At 34.0% G+C, this 21,296-nt stretch overlaps 2 protein-coding genes across 2 annotated transcripts in view; both read left to right on the top strand.

Annotated features, from left to right (window-relative positions):
- The first annotated feature begins 6,667 nt into the window (after positions 1 to 6,667).
- On the top strand, positions 6,668 to 14,347 carry LOC140842759 (putative ABC transporter B family member 8). Its single transcript, XM_073210884.1, has 9 exons — positions 6,668 to 7,034; positions 7,135 to 7,189; positions 7,359 to 7,537; positions 9,413 to 9,870; positions 10,652 to 11,192; positions 11,560 to 11,739; positions 11,825 to 13,111; positions 13,329 to 13,744; positions 13,832 to 14,347. The coding sequence occupies exons 1-9, from the start codon at positions 6,807 to 6,809 to the stop codon at positions 14,199 to 14,201; spliced, it is 3,714 nt and encodes a 1,237-aa protein (XP_073066985.1). The 5' UTR covers positions 6,668 to 6,806; the 3' UTR covers positions 14,202 to 14,347.
- Positions 14,348 to 16,034: 1,687 nt separating this feature from the next.
- The window catches only part of LOC140842760 (uncharacterized), a 30,375-nt gene continuing 25,113 nt past the window's right edge, over positions 16,035 to 21,296 (top strand). The window contains exons 1-2 of the mRNA XM_073210885.1: positions 16,035 to 17,077; positions 20,072 to 20,187. Of these exons, the coding sequence (XP_073066986.1) occupies positions 16,245 to 17,077; positions 20,072 to 20,187 (949 nt within the window). The 5' untranslated portion in view covers positions 16,035 to 16,244. The remainder of the gene's footprint in view (positions 17,078 to 20,071; positions 20,188 to 21,296) is intronic.

Below are 21,296 nucleotides of genomic sequence, written 5' to 3' on the forward strand. Positions count from 1 at the left end.
ATGTTTCCAATCACTAAAAAAATGATTTTTGGTTTAAAAAATCAAATTTATTTGTTTCTTACTGTTTAATATAATCGAAATATAAATTCTGGTGGGATGTTGATTCTGCTTCTACAAAAATGATTTTGACAAAAGGTTAGTATTAAATTAACTTATTTATCAAACACTACCCATTCTGATATTTATTTTTTCATTTTTTATTTTCAAACATCATCTATATCTGATTTTTCTTACTTCTTCATAATCTATAAATTTAATAAATTGTATAAAACATATTTTTTTTTCAAATACTCTCTTCCCCAAGTTGTGTGACACAACTCAAATATTAGATGTTTTTTTAAATTATTATTTAAACTTTATTGCATGCATTTTAAAGAGAGAGTTTAGTTCTTAGTCTCTTGTCTTTATTCCTATGCTTTTATGTTCGAAACTTTTTGACTACTTTTAGGAATATATATTGAAGTTCAACAGCTCCACCATTGATATTTCAACAATAACAAATATTCCACTCGCGATAGTTATAATGATTAATGACCAAATCAAGCCTAATTTATCAATATATATAATTAATACTAATTAATAATCTCTAGCCAGGATGAGGCTAGGATAAAGTAATCAAAATCTCATCCATTTATTATGTTTTGTTTCTTCCCACTCATATTTGTCATATTATAAAACTAATCTCATTTGAGCCATGCATCTTTAAAAATTCTCACTTTTGGGAAAGATATTATTAACATGATACCACAACTAAGAGATCATACTTTTTAGTAGGGATGTCAAAAACGAATCCAATATAGAATTTAAGTTAGGGTTGGAGGTTTTCGAGTTCGAGTCAAATCGGGTTGGACCTAAAATCAAAACCAGAAAAATTATTTGGGTTGGGCCGGGTTCGGATCCACCCAAGTTGACTTGATTTTTTTTTTAAAAATAGTTTTTAAAATAGAATTAAAAAATATTGGCTATATTTTTTATATTTTATGTTTGAATTTTTTAATTGTATATCGATATCATAATTTTCATCTTATAATATTTATTTTGTAAACTATTGATTTTTTAAATAATTGTTTATTTTTTGTATTAAAAAATACTTTAAATTTTCTATAATTTACTTTTATATCTATGAATTTATTCATAAATGAGGATGTTTGATAAAATATTTATTTTGAAAAAAATTATTGAAATTTATTTGACATGCTTGGAAATTTTTTTAAATATTTATTGATCTCATTAATTTTAATCATGTAATATTTATTTTGTGTGCTTCTTTTATGGAGTAATTAATAGTTTACACAACTTCTACTCTTAAATTTAAATGTTTAATCCACAAAACATAATTATCATATATCTAGGCAATATTTTGTTATTATGTGTTTAGATTAAAATATTAATAATGTGTTTTGAATTTTTATTTAATTATTTTGTTAAATAATAAAACAACAATGTTCGCATACTTGAATATTAAAAAAATCATATATATTTTTAAAAAATCATATTTTTTAAAAGAACTTTTCAGGTGGGTCGGACTAATCGGGTTGGTGCAGTTCTCGGATTGATGCGGGTTCGAGTTGAGAAATTTTTTGTATTACCCATAATTCAACCCGACCCACCCTAATTTACACCTACTTTTTAGACCACTTCCTAGATCAAATCCCTGTATATTCTTTCCATTTATAAGTTGAATTCGCAGGTTCTCTTGTAGCTTAATGTTTCCTCATTTTTAAAAAGCGCACACACAATATAATATAGTGCATGATAAATGTTTTTTTGTCCGGCCACTACCTTGTTTAATTAGTTTTGAGTTTTAGTTTATTAAGTAGTCAAAGTTTGGTTGTGATATACAAAATTTCAATTTTCATTTTTATTGGTCAAATTGATGAGATGAAATATGACAAGTCAGAAATTTTTGATGTAATGTCAGTATTTTTCAGTGCTTTGTCAACAATTAGATCAAAATAGCCAAAATTAAAAGTTAATGTATCAAAACCAATTTTTGAATAGTTAATGAACCAAAACCCAAAATTAAACAAGGGCAAAAACTTGTGTGAGACGGTCTCACGAATCATATTTGTGAGACGGATCTCTTATTTAGGTCACCCATAAAAAAATATTACTTTTTATACTAAGAGTATTACTTTTTATTGTGAATATGTGTAGGGTTGACCCGTCTCACAGATTATGATCCGCGAGACGGTCTCACATAAAACCCACTCTTAAACAAGTTAGTAGAAAAACTACGTTTCCTATAAACTGTATATTTATTATCGTGGAATAATATTCACTAGCTCAAATTTTTTAGAATTTAATTTTTTTAAATAATTTATGGTCGGTGCATGGTATTTACGCAGCAGGTATAGTTTTATGCACGTGTACAATAAAAAAAAGGGTTTAAATAATGTTTAGCACGTAGTATCCTATACTAAGAATTTTTAAAGTCGATGAAATTCTTTTAGCACTAAATAATAACGCCCACCTCAGAGAACTCATGCAAAGTTTTATTTTAATATTCGTCTTTCAAACGTGCTTATATATATATATATATATATATATATATCTTGCTCTCCAAGGTTATTTAAATTTTGATCATGCGAGAAGGAGTTGAATGATTGCGGGAATTACTTAGTAGCGACGTCGACCCGCGTGAATAAAATCAGTGAGTAATTATTACATTCAATTACATATGTAGTTTTCAATGTCCTATATTGTGGTTTAATTAATTTTTTTGTTTTTATAATTTGGGTTGGAAACCGTTTTGGTTCAACATTCATGTTAAAAAGATCTATTGACATGTGAATTTTAGACAAATGTATTCTCGGCAATAGTTAATTGTTAAATCTCGATTGACCGTACGATTATAATAAGAGAAAATTGTGATTTTAATTATGTAAGTTAGTGTGTCTTGTGTTTTAGTTAGTTATGTAATTTGTCAAAGTTTGATCTTCATACAGTAATTTATATATGTATTTTGGTCTTTTTTCGACCGAAATCACTAAATCTATCGAATATTGCTCAATTTATCATACTAAAATTGTAATATTTTAATAATAATTTTAATCTTTACTCTAAATGTATATTTATTAAGAGAATATGGAGGGTTTTTCTTCTATTTATTAAGAGAAATGCTTTATGAAGATGAATTTTAAACATCAAATATAAACTTTAAAAAATAATCTCAATCACAACTAAAGCAGAAGAAATCAAATGAGAGTTTACTTTCCAAACTCACAAACCAAATAAAAAACAATATCCTATAATCTTAATTTAAGTAGAAAATAATATGAAAAATGTATTTAAATTAATTATTTTAACAAAACTTTCATTAGCCGTTATATATATATATATATATATATATATATATATATATATATATATATATATATTCTATTTTATTAAAGTTGAAGACATTATAATAATCATCTAGGAAGGATATCGACTTTTTCCAACTTTACCCTTATATGATACTAATATTACACTTTTGTTTTGTTTTTTTTAAAAAAACTTCAACACACACTTTATTTATTTATTTTTTTATTTCAACAATTCAAATATCAATTTAGTCATTCAATAATTTGTCAAATTTCACTTTAATCTATCGATAATGATAAGAAAGACTGTATACACGCATGATGTATGCAAAGTAACTAATATATAGAGTTGGCAAGCGATGGCCATTCATGCATGTTTTCATTTTAATAGAAAATATCGTTCTCTGCTGAGTTAACTTAGCCAAAAAAAAAGGGGGAAAAATTAATGAATGTGATTTTATCCTTATCGGGTTCTTTATTGAATTCGTCTTTTTGTTAAGTCACTGTATTTGAACAATAATTCACCAAAAGGTGGTGTTGATTGAAATCTCGATCGACCCAACGCTTCGAAATCTACAGATCTCCTGTTTAAAGCAAATCAATAATGGGATCTGCTACTGACCCATTAAAGCAAAAAATTAAAATAGATTTGATAATTGATATTAACTAATTGTTTTGATTTTGTCATATTTATATATATTTGAGTCGTATAGGTCTGGATATTGTGAAACAGTCTCACGGATATATTTATTCGTGAGACGGATCAACCGTGTTCATATTTACAATAAAATTAATACTTTTGACTTTATATTATTTTTTATGATAAATATCTGGCTCACAATATTGACTTGCGAGACCATATAGATGTATTTTTATGTAGAAATTAATGTTATAAACCCACAATTTTATAAGGGGTTGGTGATAATTTATTATATTCAACGCAATTTTTAATATACGATCGTGAAAATTATAATTAGACTCACCTATATCTTACCTGAAAAAATACCCTTATAAAATTATAATTTAAACTATCCCAACCTCTTCATCACTTCACCCCCAAATTAAACCACCGCATCTACTTTTCAAATTCCTGTCCGAATTAAAACGATATGGAGGTAATTAGGTCACACCTTCAGTTGACTGCTGCTACGTGATGCAAATTGATTCATCTTTAATATATACTTAACTATCTAAAAAATAAACAATATATACTTTTCTATCCAAAATTGTTTGATAATAATTAACTAAAATATTAATTAATGTCAACAAATTCATTTTGATCATGATGATGGAATCTTTATTAAAAAAATTGGTCATGTTTTTTCACTACTCACCTGCAGGTAAGAAGAATATTCTTGTTTTAAACAACATTACACACACATACACACACATAGTTTTGATACATTGTCCAACCACTATACTAATCAATGAGGTGACACTTATATATCTTTCAATATATGAGTGTCACTTCATCGGTGGATACGATAGATGAGCAACATATCAAATATATACACACACACACACAAAATTTTGATTTGTTGTCACTAACCGTACATACTTCTGTGCCAAATAATGAAGCGATATTCACATATTAGAGGTTTGTTTCACCCTACTCGTGTAGGCAGTGCCTGCACGGGCAGTGAACGGCCCGGATCACTCCACATGAGTGCTCCGGGCCCATCTCCATGTAAAAAAAAAAAAAAAAAATTGACTCGGAAAAATCCGAGCCATTGGATCGACCCCTGCGGGCGGTAGGGTCGACCGAACCCATATTAGATATACAATTTTGATTTGTTTCATCATATCTAATAGGTAACTGTCACCTCATTAATGAGCATAGAGATAAGCACGGTTGGTGAGCATTATATCAAAACATATATCATGAATTGTTTACACACTAATACACCTCGGAATTATATATATATATATATATACATATATATATATATATATATATATAATATATAAATAGATAAGTGGACAAAGTGATATTATATATAAAGATATATTGATGTATGGAAAGCAAATTAAACTTTCTTAATCGTAAGTGCATGCCATATCTTTACTAGCTTGAAAGAATATTATACGATTGCACGCAAAAATATTGATAAAGGCAAAGTGATCCCAAAGCAAGCTTGAAATGGCCATAACCAACTAATTGAAAGCAAAAGAATAGAGCAAGAAAACGCCTCAAAGTGTAGGGGTCATATTCATCTTTGTTGAAACCCTACTTAATTACAAAAGAAATATCATGCATTGAAAGAATTCTCACCCCCCCCCCCCCCCCCCACCCCAACCCCCAGACAAACGTCCAAATAATGGATTGGCCTTGAAGGTATTGGAGGCTACCGTCCCGTTGTTTATACTTGTAAAGGTTAGGATATGACTATGAACTCACGGGCTGAAAAAAGTGTAAATGGTCAGTTTAGTCGTCTTTATTGTCTTGTTTTCTGTATTATTATTTTAATTTGTCAAAGTCGGGGTCTTAGTTATATAATTTTGCATTTTGTTGGTTTTTAGTCATATTATGACAGAGTGCTGACGTGACATAGAACACGTCAGCAATTTAATTTCCGGTATCACCCCAAAATTTTCTGGCATCATGTTAATGCATCAACAAAATCTGACTACAAACCAACAAAAAGACTGAGATCCAAATTTGACAAGTTAGATGATGAAAATAGAAAACAAGACAATTAGCTCATATGCAAGACGGTCGATATCGTGTTAAGCACTATATGCATCTACTATGATTGTACCTATACTAACCATGATGTTACCCAAAAGTATCTCCATTTTTTATCTACTAATTAACTTGTCATATTTTGAGTTTTGATCCAATAAATATTCAAAACTCCGTTTTAGTGCTCTAACTTTTAAATTTTGGTTCAATTGTTGACGTTGTACCAATAAATGCAACAATTTCTGCTGCTACATTAGCGATTCCCGACGTCATATCAGCATTTCTCGATGTCACATCAACATTCTGACAAAATATGACTACGAGCTAAAAAATAAATTCAGAGTTACTGCACCAATACCAAACTTGAATATATATTTAGAAAACCAAATTCCAAAATGTGACATAATTAGTGGACCGAAAAAATTATTTTTGCCCCACTTAAAGTTTGGTAGGGCTATAACTAACAAAGGAAAGATAAGTAATTTGATTTTATGATGTAAGAACGTTGCAATGAATAGTAGGTATTACACTAAAGTTGAACCACTAAAAAAGGAGTGCAAAAGTTGTATTTTAGTAAAGTTAAATTAAACTACGTACGTTGTTTCCATTTCTGGGGCCACCTTTATGCTAAATATCATGTTTACAGTTTATAATATATATATACAATCGAACTATTTCCAGTGCATATATAGGTGAAAAGAAAAGGTTTATATTATTCCAATAAACACTAAATCCCATCAATTCTTGTTAATTTCTGTTAACAGGGAAACTGATACATTGTGTTCTCTACGGAAGGAAATATCGAGAAAGGGTATGCGATGGCTAAGGACGAGAAGAGAAGGAGTTTCTTGACTATGATCTTCAGATTCTCCGACCGGGTAGACGTTTTGCTGATGTTGTTGGGCACGTTCGGAGCCATTGGAGATGGCATGTCCACAAATTGTTTGCTGGTTTTCGTTAGCCGCCTATTTAACAGCATGGGTTATGGTAAATCAAAGGATGATCAGAATAATAATGGGAATCAGTTCATGAAGGAGATTGATCAGGTTAGATTTCACATATATTTTCATTAAAGCCACACACACACACACACACACACATGAATGTTTATATAACTCACAAATTTGGTTTTATTTTTCTTAACAGTGCAGTTTATACTTCGTATACTTGGGGATAGTTGTCATGGCAGTAGCATTCATGGGTAATTTTCTCATCAACTAATATGATATATACATGTAATTTATTACTATTATTCTTGTTTCACATAATATTGAAGAGAAAAAGAGTGATTAAATATATATATAAGCAATGTTTATCAGTATATATATAAAAATCTTGAAGTTTGGTTATATTTGTAATGATTGCTGCAGAAGGCTATTGTTGGAGCAAAACCAGTGAAAGGCAGGTCTTAAAAATCCGTTACATGTATTTGAAAGCTGTTCTTAGGCAAGAAGTGGGGTTTTTCGATTCACAAGAAGCTACTACTTCAGAAATTGTCAATAGCATTTCTAAAGATACTTCTCTTATTCAAGAAGTTCTCAGTGAAAAGGTACGTATAGTATGCGTGCGTTACTTTTTTCTATTTAGGTCTACATCTCCAGCATTTTTCGAAACCATGTCGAGCTTAGATTAATCCAAAATCGAGATAGATCCTAGCCATTATGGGAACAGTACTACTCTCCTTTCGCCTGTCGGTCTGACTAAAATTCGTTCTTAAGGAGAGAAACTAGTTTTAATTGAACCACTCGAGCTAATAGATGTTTTGTATATATATCTACTATAATCCTGATCTTGATATATATGACCAAATAACTGCATGTGGCTTTTGAATGTTTAATGACACGGAAAAAGAATCAAAGAGATAAATTTCTTGCTTTAGCCATATTTTTTGAGAATGGGATCCATTGTTTTTATAATTTTGTTAAAATTTTAGTATTTTCTTTTAAGTTTTGGTAATGCTATACCATGAATTTCCTGAAGTTTAACTGTACACCGAAAGGAATTCTTCGGTTTTGAAAGAAACATATTTTAATATCTGATCAACCGATTATATTACATAGAATGATAGTATATATTGGGCATCAAGTTAATTTTGAGATGTGCCAAAATTATGTAGTTGGAAGAAAGGAAAATGAAAGTGTAATTTCTCTAGCTGCATCTGCAAATCATTTCATGGCATTTCATGCAACTTAATTACATATAGCAACCAATTAAAAGAGAGAAATTCTAAAACCACTCTTGTATATAAGTTTGTTTATGTAGCCTCTTTATCTGGAAAATTAAGATTTTGATCATGTGTAAATTGGTCGATTTTGAACTTTAGTCTTGTAATTTGTGAAAGTTTGGTTTCATTCAATAACTTGATTTTTTTTTTTCCGAAATCATTATATTCAATGAATATTGCTTATTTGACATCGATGTTCTTTTTCGTGACTCATGACGATAATAAAACCTATATTACATATGATTTATTTGCATCATATGAGGTATATGTAAGAGATAATCATTGCAAGATAAGCAATATTTGTTGAATTTAGTGATTTCAGGCAAGTAAAGACAAAAAAATTCAAGTTAGTAGACCAAAAACAAATTTTGACAAGCTACAAGACCAAAGTCCAAAAAAATCAACTTAATTACATGACTAAAATCCTAAATTTTCTTGAATAAAAAAAATAATTCAACGCAATAAACTAAATCAAGTTACATATCATGAAAATTTTAAGTATTGAATTCGAACTCGAATAAGTGTATTCCAGTTCGACTATGAACCGAAACTTAGAAATTTTAATATTTTTTCTTGAATTCGGTTCCAAGACTCGAGTTTGAGTTCGACTCGAAATAGACGAGCATGTTCACGAGCTATTCAAATTATTACTTAAAAAAATAAATGCACGAATACTTAAAAATCAAAATATATTTATTTAATATAGAACTATATCATATTAATACAATATTATATATTGCGAGTGGCTCGCGAACATCAAACAAAATAATATAGACTCAAGTTCAGTTTGCAAAATGGTTCACACATATTTGAGATGTCCCGTATTCGATAATTTCAAATAAGAATTAAATAATTTTTGAAATGACTCTAAAACCTGTAAGTCGTCTCGATTCGTTCACACCATACAGAGATCTCTACTTATACGAGACATATGTATAGCAAGGTGCAGCTATAGGGGTTATTTATTTTATCTCTGTGACCTCCAGAGTCCCTCAAATGATTTTTGTCTCTTCATATTTCAAGAATAAACAATATGTTTAAATCATATAAACTTTTAAAATATGAATTTTCTATACATAATTATCCAATTTTTTTGCAAAAAGAATTCAAGTTGATTGAAACTCTCAGTGTTTTCTGATTCAGACTTGTTTGCTTGAATGAAAAACATAAACGACAGCAAATTCATTTCCATACATGCAGGTGCCTATATTTCTGATGAACATGTCAGTGTTCATCTCAGGACTTGTATTCTCAGCCTATTTCTCTTGGAGACTGTTTTTGGTAGCATTTCCCACAATATTTCTCCTACTAATTCCTGGGATACTATACGGCAAATTCCTTCTCCACTTATCCAATAAGAGCTTCCAGGAATACAGTAAAGCAAATGGCATTGTAGGGCAGGCTTTGAGCTCCATCAAGACTGTGTATTCATTCACAGCCGAGAGAAGTATTATTCAGAAATATTCATCCACATTGGATCGCACGAAAAAGCTCGGACTCAAGCAAGGAATCGCGAAAGGCCTCGCCATCGGAAGCACTGGGCTTTCTTTTGCCATATGGGCTTTACTTGCTTGGTATGGTAGTCGTTTGGTCATGCACAAAGGCGAGAGTGGAGGAAGAATTTATGCAGCAGGCGTTTCATTTGTCTTGGGTGGATTGTACGTATGCCTTTATTTTTCACGTCACCACATGTTATTGTAGCTATTCAAATATTTTTAGTGTTGCCTACACTGCAGTCATTCATAATATCTTGCAATATTATTGTGTGAACAATAAATTTGTTAAGATTGGAACTTTGACCTAACTCAACCCCAAAAGCTAGCTCAAAGGGGGAGGATTGTCCAAGCCAATATACGCCTACTCAAAGGTTATTTATCCAACCGATGTGAGACAATTAACACACCCCTCTCTCACCCAGGAATGAACATCTGGAGCGTGGAGTTTACAAATGACCCAATTATGGGCAGAACGGATGGCCTAATATTGGCAGTCCAACACATAACGGTGAAACCCGGGCTCTGATACCATGTTAAAATTGGAACTTGGACCTAAATGGTATATATGGGATTGGACAATCCTCCCCCTTGAGCTAGCTTTTGGGGTTGAGTTAGGTCAAAGTTCCAATCTTAACATGGTATCAGAGTCCGGGTTCCACCGTTATGTGTTGGATTGCCTATAATTAGGCAACCCGTTTTGCCCATAATTGGGTCATTTGTAAACTCCACGCTCCAGATGTTCATTCTTGGACATGAGAGAGGATGTGTTAATTGTCCCACATCGGTTGGATAAATAACCTTTGAGTGTTATATATGGGATTGGACAATCCTCCTCCCTTGATCTAGTTTTTGGGGTTGAGTTAGATCCAAGTTCCAATCTTAACATTAAGTCCAAGTTTCAATCTTAACAAAATTAAAATGTGAAATTCATGATGCTCGACAGAGCCTTGGGGGTGGCAATACCAGAAGTGAAGTATTTTACAGAAGCATATGTTGCAGCATCTAGAATATTTGACAGAATCGACCGTATACCTGAGATCGACGGTGAAGAAACAAGGGGGCTTGTCCTAGACAAGATACGAGGTGAACTCGAATTCGAACATGTCATGTTCACATATCCTTCACGCCCAGACACTATAGTGCTCAAGGACTTTGACCTTAAAATCGAAGCGGGGAAAACTGTAGCTCTTGTTGGTGGAAGTGGGAGTGGAAAATCAACTGCCATCACATTGGTACAAAGGTTTTACGATGCTAATGGTGGTGCTGTGCGTGTTGATGGTGTGGATATAAGAACGTTTCGGTTGAAGTGGTTAAGAGAACAAATGGGATTGGTAAGCCAAGAACATGCGTTGTTTGGGACATCTGTTAAAGAAAATATCTTGTTTGGGAAACTTGACGCGACCATGGAAGAAGTGGTGGCAGCAGCAACGACAGCTAATGCCCATAACTTCATTAGGCAGCTTCCAAATGGGTATGAAACTAAGGTGAGATTTTTTAGAAATTTTCGGGTATAAATATGATTTTAGCCTTCCCCACTTCATCATTTTGTTACTAACCTTCATATTACATCTCTTCATATTTTAGTTCTTATGTTAACAGAAAAAAACTTGGCATGAACATAGACTTACTAATGTGAAAAAACAAAGAAAACTTGATACTTGATTTGTGTTTTGGACTTTTGACAGATTCTAATTTCGAGTAGTTTCATTATAGATGGATAACAACCTTGTGTAACACATAACAGGTTTTAGCTCATTAATTTTTTATACATGATTTAGCAAGTAGATTTACTGATTTCTTTCCATCACAAGCGAAAGTCATAATCGGTGGTTACCATATATGTATATATAGGTTGGAGAAAGAGGAGCATTTTTGTCGGGTGGACAAAAGCAACGGATTGCTATTGCTAGAGCCATCATTAGAAATCCTGCAATTCTTCTCCTTGATGAAGCAACAAGTGCACTTGACTCCGAATCGGAAACACTGGTTCAAAATGCCTTGGATGAAGCCTCTATGGGAAGAACAACACTGGTAATCTCTTTTTTCTTTTCTTTCCCCCTACTAAATCAAGGATGTAAGGATTAGTCGATTGACCTCTTTTATTAAATGTCATCAGGTTGTTGCCCATAAGCTCACAACGATAAGGAACGCAGACCTGATTGCAGTTTTAAGTAATGGATGCATAGTAGAGATGGGCGATCACACTGATCTCATTAACAAGAACGGTCACTATGCACAACTGGCGAAACTTCAAAGGCAATTTAGTGCTATGGATTCAGAACAAAGCCTCGAAAGAAATATTTCTTCGCTATCAAGAAGCAGTGCAGGCAAGAGAAGCGCATCAAGATCAAGCCCTGCTCTTTTTGCTTCACCATTTCCAATCGACGACAATACCCCTCCACCACCATCTTACCCCGCACCATCCTTTTTAAGGCTTCTTTCCTTAAACTCGCCTGAATGGAAACAAGGATTTATGGGTAGCCTTTGTGCCATCATTTTCGGTACAGTACAACCTGTTTATGCATTAACCATAGGTGGCATGATTTCCGCCTTTTTCGCCACCAGTCATGCTGCAATGCAAGCTTCTATCGAGAGATATGCTCTGATTTTCTGCTCCCTTTGCGTCGTGTCCATCACGGTAAATCTCTGCCAGCATTACCATTTTGCTCGAATGGGCGAGTGCCTGACTCAGAGGGTAAGGCTCAAAATGCTCGAGAAAATGCTGACGTTTGAAACAGCATGGTTCGATGATGAACAAAACTCGAGTGCAGCATTATGTTCGAGACTGAGCAATGAAGCATCCATGGTGAAATCCCTTGTTGCGGATAGACTTTCTCTCTTGATTCAGACGACAACAGCTGTAATAACTGCAATGATATTCGGGCTAATCATTGCTTGGAAGCTTGCACTTGTAATGATTGCAGTTCAACCGTTAACAATCTTCTGCTTTTACACTCGAAAAGTTTTACTGTCAGCCATGACAAGTAAATTTGTCAAGGCACAGAGTCAAAGCACACAAATCGCTGCAGAGGCCGTATATAACCACCGAATTGTGACTTCATTTGGGAGTTTGGAGAAAGTACTTCAGATTTTCGAGGAAGCTCAAGATGAGCCAAGGAAGGAGGCAAAAAAGAAATCTTGGCTAGCAGGAATTGGTATAGGGTCGGCTCAGTGTCTAACTTTTATGAGTTGGGCTCTAGATTTTTGGTACGGGGGGAAATTGATCAACAGTGGAGAAATATCAGCTGGGGATGTATTCAGAACATTCTTTATATTGGTGAGCACTGGGAAAGTTATTGCTGAAGCTGGAAGCATGACTTCTGATCTAGCCAAGGGCTCTGCTGCTGTAGCATCTATATTCGAAATCTTGGACCGAAAATCTTTGATTCCTGGTTCTTTTTCTGTAAGACATCTTCAACTCTAAAAGTTTTATATGATACATATCAAATGTTTTGATTTAAGATGCCATGGAGCATCAGACAAAGAACTACATGTGTCAATTGTAATAATGCAAGTAAGACTAAAAAAAAACAAGATGGGAGAGGGCTAAAATTTTCATTGTTCAAGCGCGCCATTTAATTTGAATTCTTGAATTAATTTTTACAGTTGCATTTTGTTAGGCTGAGGATGGCAGTGGAGGAATGAAGTTGGAAAAAATGACTGGTGGTATAGAGATGAAAAGGGTGGATTTTGCATATCCAGGGCGACTTGAAACACCCATACTCCGTGATTTTTGCTTGGAAATGAAACCGGGATCAAGCATTGGACTCGTAGGGAAGAGTGGCTGTGGAAAATCGACAGTAATAGCCTTGATACAGAGATTTTATGACGTGGATCATGGTTCGGTGAAAGTTGATGGAACAGACATAAGGCTTCTGGACATTGAGTCATACAGAAAGCACATGGCACTTGTCAGCCAAGAACCTGTCATATATTCAGGCAGCATCCGTGATAACATAGTATTTGGAAAGCCTGATGCTTCGGAAAATGAGGTTCTGGATGCTGCAAGATCAGCCAATGCCCACGAGTTCATCTCGTAAGCATTTAACTCCTGCAAAACTTTATTTCAACAAATTAGAGATTGTGAAAAAAATATTTGCTTGTCTGGATTGTTTGTGTGCAGATCATTGAAGAACGGATATGAAACCGATTGCGGTGAAAGGGGACTGCAGTTATCAGGAGGCCAAAAACAACGAATCGCAATTGCGAGAGCCATAGTTAGAAATCCAACTATATTATTACTAGATGAAGCAACTAGTGCACTTGATGTTCAATCAGAACAAGTTGTGCAAGAAGCATTGGACCGTATCATGGTTGGAAGGACAACGGTTGTGGTCGCGCACAGGCTTAACACGATCAAGAATTTGGATTCGATTGCGTTCGTCATGGATGGGAAGATAATAGAGAAAGGAACCTATAAGCAACTCAAGAACAAGAAGGGTGCCTTTTTCAATCTCGCCAACATTCAAAGTGTAGCACCAGGTCCTGAGTAAAACTTGTGTTAAGGACCAAGATGTGTCATCCTTTTTAAGAGTTTTGTATGATTCCCAGTTTCATGATAAGTAGTTTTCTTTGTAATAAACTTGTTTTTGAATCCCGTGAAATCTTTTTCATTGCATAAATGCTTTTTGAATGCTCATATTATATGGAAGATAATGAGAATAATTTTTTCTTACCTTGTAGGATTACCATGACTAATGACATATATATTTTCCACAAAATCACATGTGAGACAGTCTCACGAGTCAATTTTGTATAACATGTCATTTATTTGAATCACCTATGAAAAAATATTAATTTTTATGACAAAAATATTTCTTGTTATCCTAAATATGAAAGTGATGGACCCGACTCACGATATGTAAGATCGTCTTTGAAGAGAATTATTATTTGATATGATAACAATAAAATACTACTTGTATTGCTAGCGCACACACACACACACACACACACACACATATATATATATATATTGGCAAAAACTTGTATGAAACGGTCTCACGGATCATATTTTGTGAGACAGATCTTTATTTAGATAATCAATGAAAAAGTATTGCTTTTATGCTACAAATATATTTGGCGACTCTCAATTTTTTATGAAATTATGTTTATATAGTTGCTTGTGAAACTAGTTATAAAAAATATAGCTATTTACATAGTGTTTGCACATTTTTATATATATAAAAAGAGTATTGCAGATTTTTCATTAACTTTACGAAAAAAAAATCATAATCATTTATTTTTATATGGTGCAAACATTATCTTGAATTAGTCATTTATAAATTTAGTGGGATATTTCTTTTTATCTAGATAATCTTTTTAATTATATCATAATATCGGTTGGTACAAGCAGCTTTATCGAAATACCAACAATCCAAGAGCCTGCTTTTTATGATCCACCAAACCGTGAATTAAATATGTTGGCAATGCCGTTGGATGAGCATTTGATCATTTTTTTGAGATCATCTCACCGATTTTAATTTGTGAGACATGTCAACCCTACTCATATTCACAATAAAAAATAATATTTTTAGCATAAAAAGTAATATTATTTCATGGATGACCCAAATAAAAGATCCGTCTCACAAATACGACCCGTGAGACCGTCTTACAAAAGTTTTTGCCTATTTTTTTTATCCAGCTGAAAACATAAATTATAATTTTTTTTTTTTTAAAATTCTTCATTTAGAAAATATATATGAATATGTCTATGTGAGACCGTCTCACGGATCTCAATCTGTGAGACGGTCAACCCTACCCATATTCACCATAAAAAGTAATACTCTTATCATAAAAAAACAATACTTTTTCATGGATTACCCAAATAAAGATCCGTCTCACCAAATATGACCCGTGAGACCGTCTCACATAAGTTTTTGTCTTACAGAGCAGGTCTCATGTGAGACCGTCTCACGGATCTTAATCTGTGAGACGGGTCAACCCTACCATATTCACAATAAAAAGTAATACTCTTAGCATAAAAAATTATACTTTTCATGGATGACCCAAATAAGAGATCCGTCTCACAACTACGACCCGTAAGACCGTCTCACACAAGTTTTTGCCATGACAAAAATATGAGTTTATTATTAAAATCTTTTAGTCTCAAAATAAATATACATATTCATGATATTCTTAGAGTAGATTATAAAGTAAAAAATAATAATTTTAATATAAATTGAATTAGATTTTTTTTGAAATCAAATTGAATTAGATTATAAATATAAAAAAAATTAACTTGTGATATAGCATGAATTAGTTTTTGTGACATTCTTACGTCATTGTATGATGTATACGAGGAAGTTCAATGTAACATAACGTTAACCTGAGAATATACACCACACTGGTCATACAAAATGAAAAGCAGAGGTATTCTCCGAACTCCTCGCCTTCTCTCCACCTGTACTCTCCCCACGCTCTTCTTCTTCCACATCTACGTACATGCATCTTCTTCATTGACCAAGAACAAAACACATACGCATACGCGTATCTGTACGAATCGCTTTTTTCTCGAAAAACTTTGAATCCCATTATCAATGGCCTCAAAATCTTCGCTTTTCGTGTATTCTTGCCTTTTCATTTCACTAATTCCCTTGAATTCATTCGTTTTTTCGATCCCGGATGATTTTTCAATCATAGAATATGACTCTGCGTCTGCGTCTTCCAAACTCTTCCGGGGAGATTATTCGCCGCCGTCTCCTCCGCCGCCGTCTCCTCCTCCCCATCCGCCGTCCCTCTCCTGTGAATATTTGAGGGGTGTGGGCTCGCTTAATACCACATGTGAGCTCGGCTACTCCTTGAATTTTGAGAATGATATTTACGTAGAAGGTAGCGGTAATTTGTTTATTCTCCACGGGGTGAGTTTAGCGTGCCCCAAGTTTGGCTGTTCTATTGTGATTAATATAACTGGTGAATTTAGATTGAACCCTTTTGCCGAAATTATTGCTGGCTCCGTGTTCATTGTTTCCGGCAATGCGAGTTTATTAGGGGGCTCCGTGATTAATGTTACGGCACGGGCGGGTGAGCCACCAGATCCATCTACCGGTACACCTGATGATTCAGTAGGGGGCGGTGGAGGGCATGGAGGAAGGGGTGCGAGCTGCGTGATGGATAATAAGAAACTGCCGGAGGATGTGTGGGGTGGGGATGCCTATTCATGGGAATCATTGGATGAGCCATGGAGTTACGGAAGTAAGGGCGGGACCACGAAAAGGGAGGAGGATTTTGGAGGGATTGGGGGTGGGAGGATTAGGATGGAGGTAAAGGAATGTGTTGAAGTGCGTGGTCAGCTTTTGGCTGAAGGAGGGGATGGCGGCATTAATGGAGGAGGAGGGTCGGGTGGCAGCATTTATCTCAAGGCACAGAAAATGTAATCCCGCTACAAACTCAACCTAACTTTTTGCTAATGAATCTGGATTTTTGCATTATTTGCATGTCAATTCCATATGCTTGTATCAGCTTGCCTTACATGGAATAGTTCAATAGTTATTTTCATCTCCCAATTACTCGGACAGTCGAATACAAACAAAAAAGATTGCTCACCCCTTTATCCATGTGAACTTGGAGAAGTGCATTTGATAGTATTATTTATGTGATTCATATTTATTTTGCATGTCGTGTTTACACTATGATAGAAACTGGTTGTTTATGCTAGTACGATCACAAATAATCCATTGCAATATGATCAAACCAAGCATTTTGAGCTTGACAGGAACTTATCAAAGATAGCTGAGATTTTGTCAGGATAAAGGTTCTTAAGAGTGTAGATCAAATAGCTAATGAAAGGCATATCTAGTTCTTAATTGTTTATTCTCATTATCCAAGTTGGACATGTGTGATATCTATGTACTAGCTCGAGGGGGATAGTTAGCATGTGCATAACATATATAGGATTTGCTGTATTATACATAGGATATTAGTTGTCTAATTGGTTTTTTCCTGGAATAGGTTGTTTATACATTGTTTAGACACCCTTGAGATGTATGAAATTCATCCAACCAATTCATCAATTCATACCAATGATAAATTTTAATGGAACTGAATTAATTTCTTATAGTCAATACTAAAACGGTTGTGAAGAGCTAGAAGTGTAGAGCACCTAGATTACTTTTCGAATATTGAGTGTTTAGTTCGTGGAATTATCCATACACTGCTAATGCTTGGAAGAACTTGGCTTTTGAAGAGCCCTTTCATTGTTGGGTGGTTGTACTTTTAATCTCACTTTTTAGCAATTCCATATGCTCGAGTCTTGCTAACGATATCCTTTGGTTCACTGCTCTTACACGACAAGTATTTGGAACAAAGTCATGCAACACTTGGGATTTGAATGGACATTTCCTTTGAACTCAAGAGATATGTACCTTATGGATCATTGCTATCTCAAAGGAAAAGGCCTAAACCATTTCTGGCTCATCATAATCCATTGCTTATTTTGGTCGATATGGCTGGAACGAAACAACAGAATATTCAACGACATAGAAGAGAATTCAGAGAATCTGTGGGAAACAATTAAGATCAGAGTGGCAAAATGGACAGTTGCGATTCCGGCATTTAACCATTTACTAGTAACAGATCTTGTTAGGGATTGGTGTTTTATCTCATGTTGATTTATTGAAAGATGAAGCTTTCATCTTTTTTAACTTACTGGTTTTCTGTGGATGGCTTGTCCACTTCCTATTGTAATCTTTGCCTCAATATTATCAATATATATTAGTTTCTTATCAAAAAAAAAAAAATTTGACGGAGAAATATCATGCTCCCAGTTGATGTAGCTCCTAAATCGAAGTGGATCTCTTGGCATAAGTCCCCTTACCTAGCTGAGACTTTCAACTGGATACTGCAAGGACCATGCACGAGAAGAGATTTTCTTATATTCCTTAAGTAGAGCTAGAAAGAACTAAGAAGCAAGCTTGTCTTTTCTTCTAAACCTTAACTAAACATTCACCCATGGTCCATCCATCTTGCACTTAGTTTAGAAGTGAAAAGCATCGGAGATTTCCTTAGAATGGTTGTGGTTGTGTTGTGGATATTTTTATTTTTCATCATCGCTGCTATTAAGTTATCTTAGAGATTTTGGTATTTGGTAGTTCATTGCATCTTTTGGTCGATTTGGTTGGAGTGGAACAAAAGAATTTTCATAAACACATTAGAGTCTCCGGACGAGGTCTGGGAGAAGATCAGATTCAGAGTTGCGACTTGGACGACTAAGCTGCCAGAGTTTAATCATCTGTTTATCTCAGATCTAGTTAGAGATTGGAAATTTATATGCTATTGACGATAGTGTAGTAGTTCTTTTTCTTTGCGGGGTGTTTTGAGAATTTCTCATCCGTTTTGTTGTAACTTCTTTCTAATATATTCTAATAATATTATCGTTTTCAATATAAAAAAAATTATCTTCGAGATCAAATTTGGGAAAAATTTATAGCAAGCTAGACCTCATTTTCATTATGAAGCACGTAAGGTGCATTTGCAACTTATTAGGCTGATGTGGTATGAAAGAGCTATGAATTTTGAGAACTAGGTGTAGATCATATCCATGTATACCAGGATCTTGCTCTTGCTACTTTTGCTGAAGGGGGATCTGTCAAAAAGACTTTTTGGTGAGAAAATCTCGAGTTGTAGAAACACACAAGAAACCTCTCCCAATCAATTTTAATCCTATATTCTGAGGTCAGGCCAATTTATTTGTATCCTTGACTGTAATCTTACCTTCAACATTATCTTTGCATAAGTCTTACTCTAAGAAGTGGCGATAAGGAAGAAAGGTTTAACTAAAGACTTCAACCAGGTTTGCACCGAAATTTTTATTGACACCATGTTTACTTTGAAAAAAAAAAATTAGTTTTAAGACTTCTTAAGAAATATTTAGCAGATTATGGGACTGAAATATGTAATTTAATAGTTTCATTTGGTTTCTTGTTTGTTGTTGTGAAACATTATAGAATAAAAGTGTTTTGCTTGTCATTTAGCTTGGATGTGTTCAGTACTTGGTCAATTTCTGGATCCTTTAGCTAGATAAACAGCATTTGTTTCTCTTCTTAAACTAGCATCGGTTGCTGAGGTTGGGATTTTATCTGTCTCTTTTTAGTGTCTTTGATGGTCATGATAGAAGTTTTTGTTAAATGACCTGCTCATCTAAAAGCATAAGCAAGCAGATGTTTGATAAATGATATCATCAAGTCATCCTTCAACATGCATGTTGTATTCCCTCTCCCTAGCGTTAAATGCTAAACTCTTTATTTCGAACTCATAAGCTTTATGCCTTAGACCACCTTGTTTAAAATTTTAAGCTTGTAGACATGTGATATGAGACACTTAAATTTTTTTTATTTCTAAAAGCAATGTAATTTTTTTTGGGGCACAGGATAGGAAGTGGCATGATATGTGCTTCTGGAGGTGATGGATTTGCCGGAGGAGGTGGAGGAAGGGTTTCTGTCAATGTTTTTAGCAGGCATGATGACCCCATATTCTTGGTCCATGGTAAGATATCTATAACACAAAAATTGAACAAGTTCATACTTGGTGACATCTGCAATTTGAAATTGAGTTCGAGAATAATTATATGTTATTTGTTATTGTGAGGGTCCGTGCTCTTAGTTAATATTTAATTACCAAAAAGCGAAAAATAGTTTAAAATGTTCATTTGGGCCTACAGAAATTTCGGCATGACCTCCCGTAAGTAGGACATTCCAAAAATTTCAAAACACAACAACATTAATCAACCAAACAAATATCCTACAGCCGCCTGGCCAGGACTAGACACAACATACCACAAATAAGATCAAAAACAACATAAAAACATCACCATACAGCTACACAGGACATCTCCCTGGCAAATGTATCAAACCGGTATAATATATAAATATCTGGTAACTCAGACACAAACCAATTCCACTACTGGGTACCACTCGTTGACGCTCCACCAGACGCGTCAAATCCTCTGGAATGACCTGTCATGACATCAAAAACAACCACAACATAAAAAGAAAATAGGGTCGGACCACAGTACGACAAACCAGTAAAATTACGACGTATATAAAAGTAATGTAATAATACCAAGTAAATGAAATGATATGCGATGCATGAATGATAACAATGGAATAACAGATACCAAATGGAGTCCAAACGAATAGCATCATCAACAGTAACAGTAACAGTGGCCACCCGTGCCAGGAATGAAGCATCAATCGCCGCTCGTCCATGCACGTAGCTTCGAGAATGCGAGTAGCTAAGTCGCTCGTCCCTAGCTGTCATCTGAGAATGTGGCTAATCCTAACCCACTCGTCCCTCTGATGACTCAACATATCTCAACAGAATCAACATAAATCACCGTCAAATGAGTCAAGGCTCAATATGTTATGCCAATACAATCTATGCATGAATGCATCAGAATAAACATTCAAGGCACATAATAGCAAACAACATCCGCTGAATATTCTTACACGTCAATATAAACGTCATAATAATATAGGTTTGAGCGTACCTCAATTATAAATTACAATATCACAGTAATTTCTTAAGGACTTTCTGATGAACTCATCCAACGATATAACCTACAATATAAATTTGCTATATACTTCAATATATTG

This window comes from Primulina eburnea, chromosome 10 (assembly GCF_022965805.1).
Source record: "Primulina eburnea isolate SZY01 chromosome 10, ASM2296580v1, whole genome shotgun sequence".
Taxonomy (NCBI): Eukaryota; Viridiplantae; Streptophyta; class Magnoliopsida; order Lamiales; family Gesneriaceae; genus Primulina; species Primulina eburnea.

Coding starts and splice junctions, on each gene's coding strand:
- LOC140842759 (XM_073210884.1), top strand. CDS start 6,807: ATGGCTAAGGACGAGAAGAGAAGGAGTTTCTTGACTATGATCTTCAGA. Junction 7,538..9,412: donor AAGAAGTTCTCAGTGAAAAG/GTACGTATAGTA, acceptor CCATACATGCAG/GTGCCTATATTTCTGATGAA. Junction 11,740..11,824: donor CTATGGGAAGAACAACACTG/GTAATCTCTTTT, acceptor AAATGTCATCAG/GTTGTTGCCCATAAGCTCAC.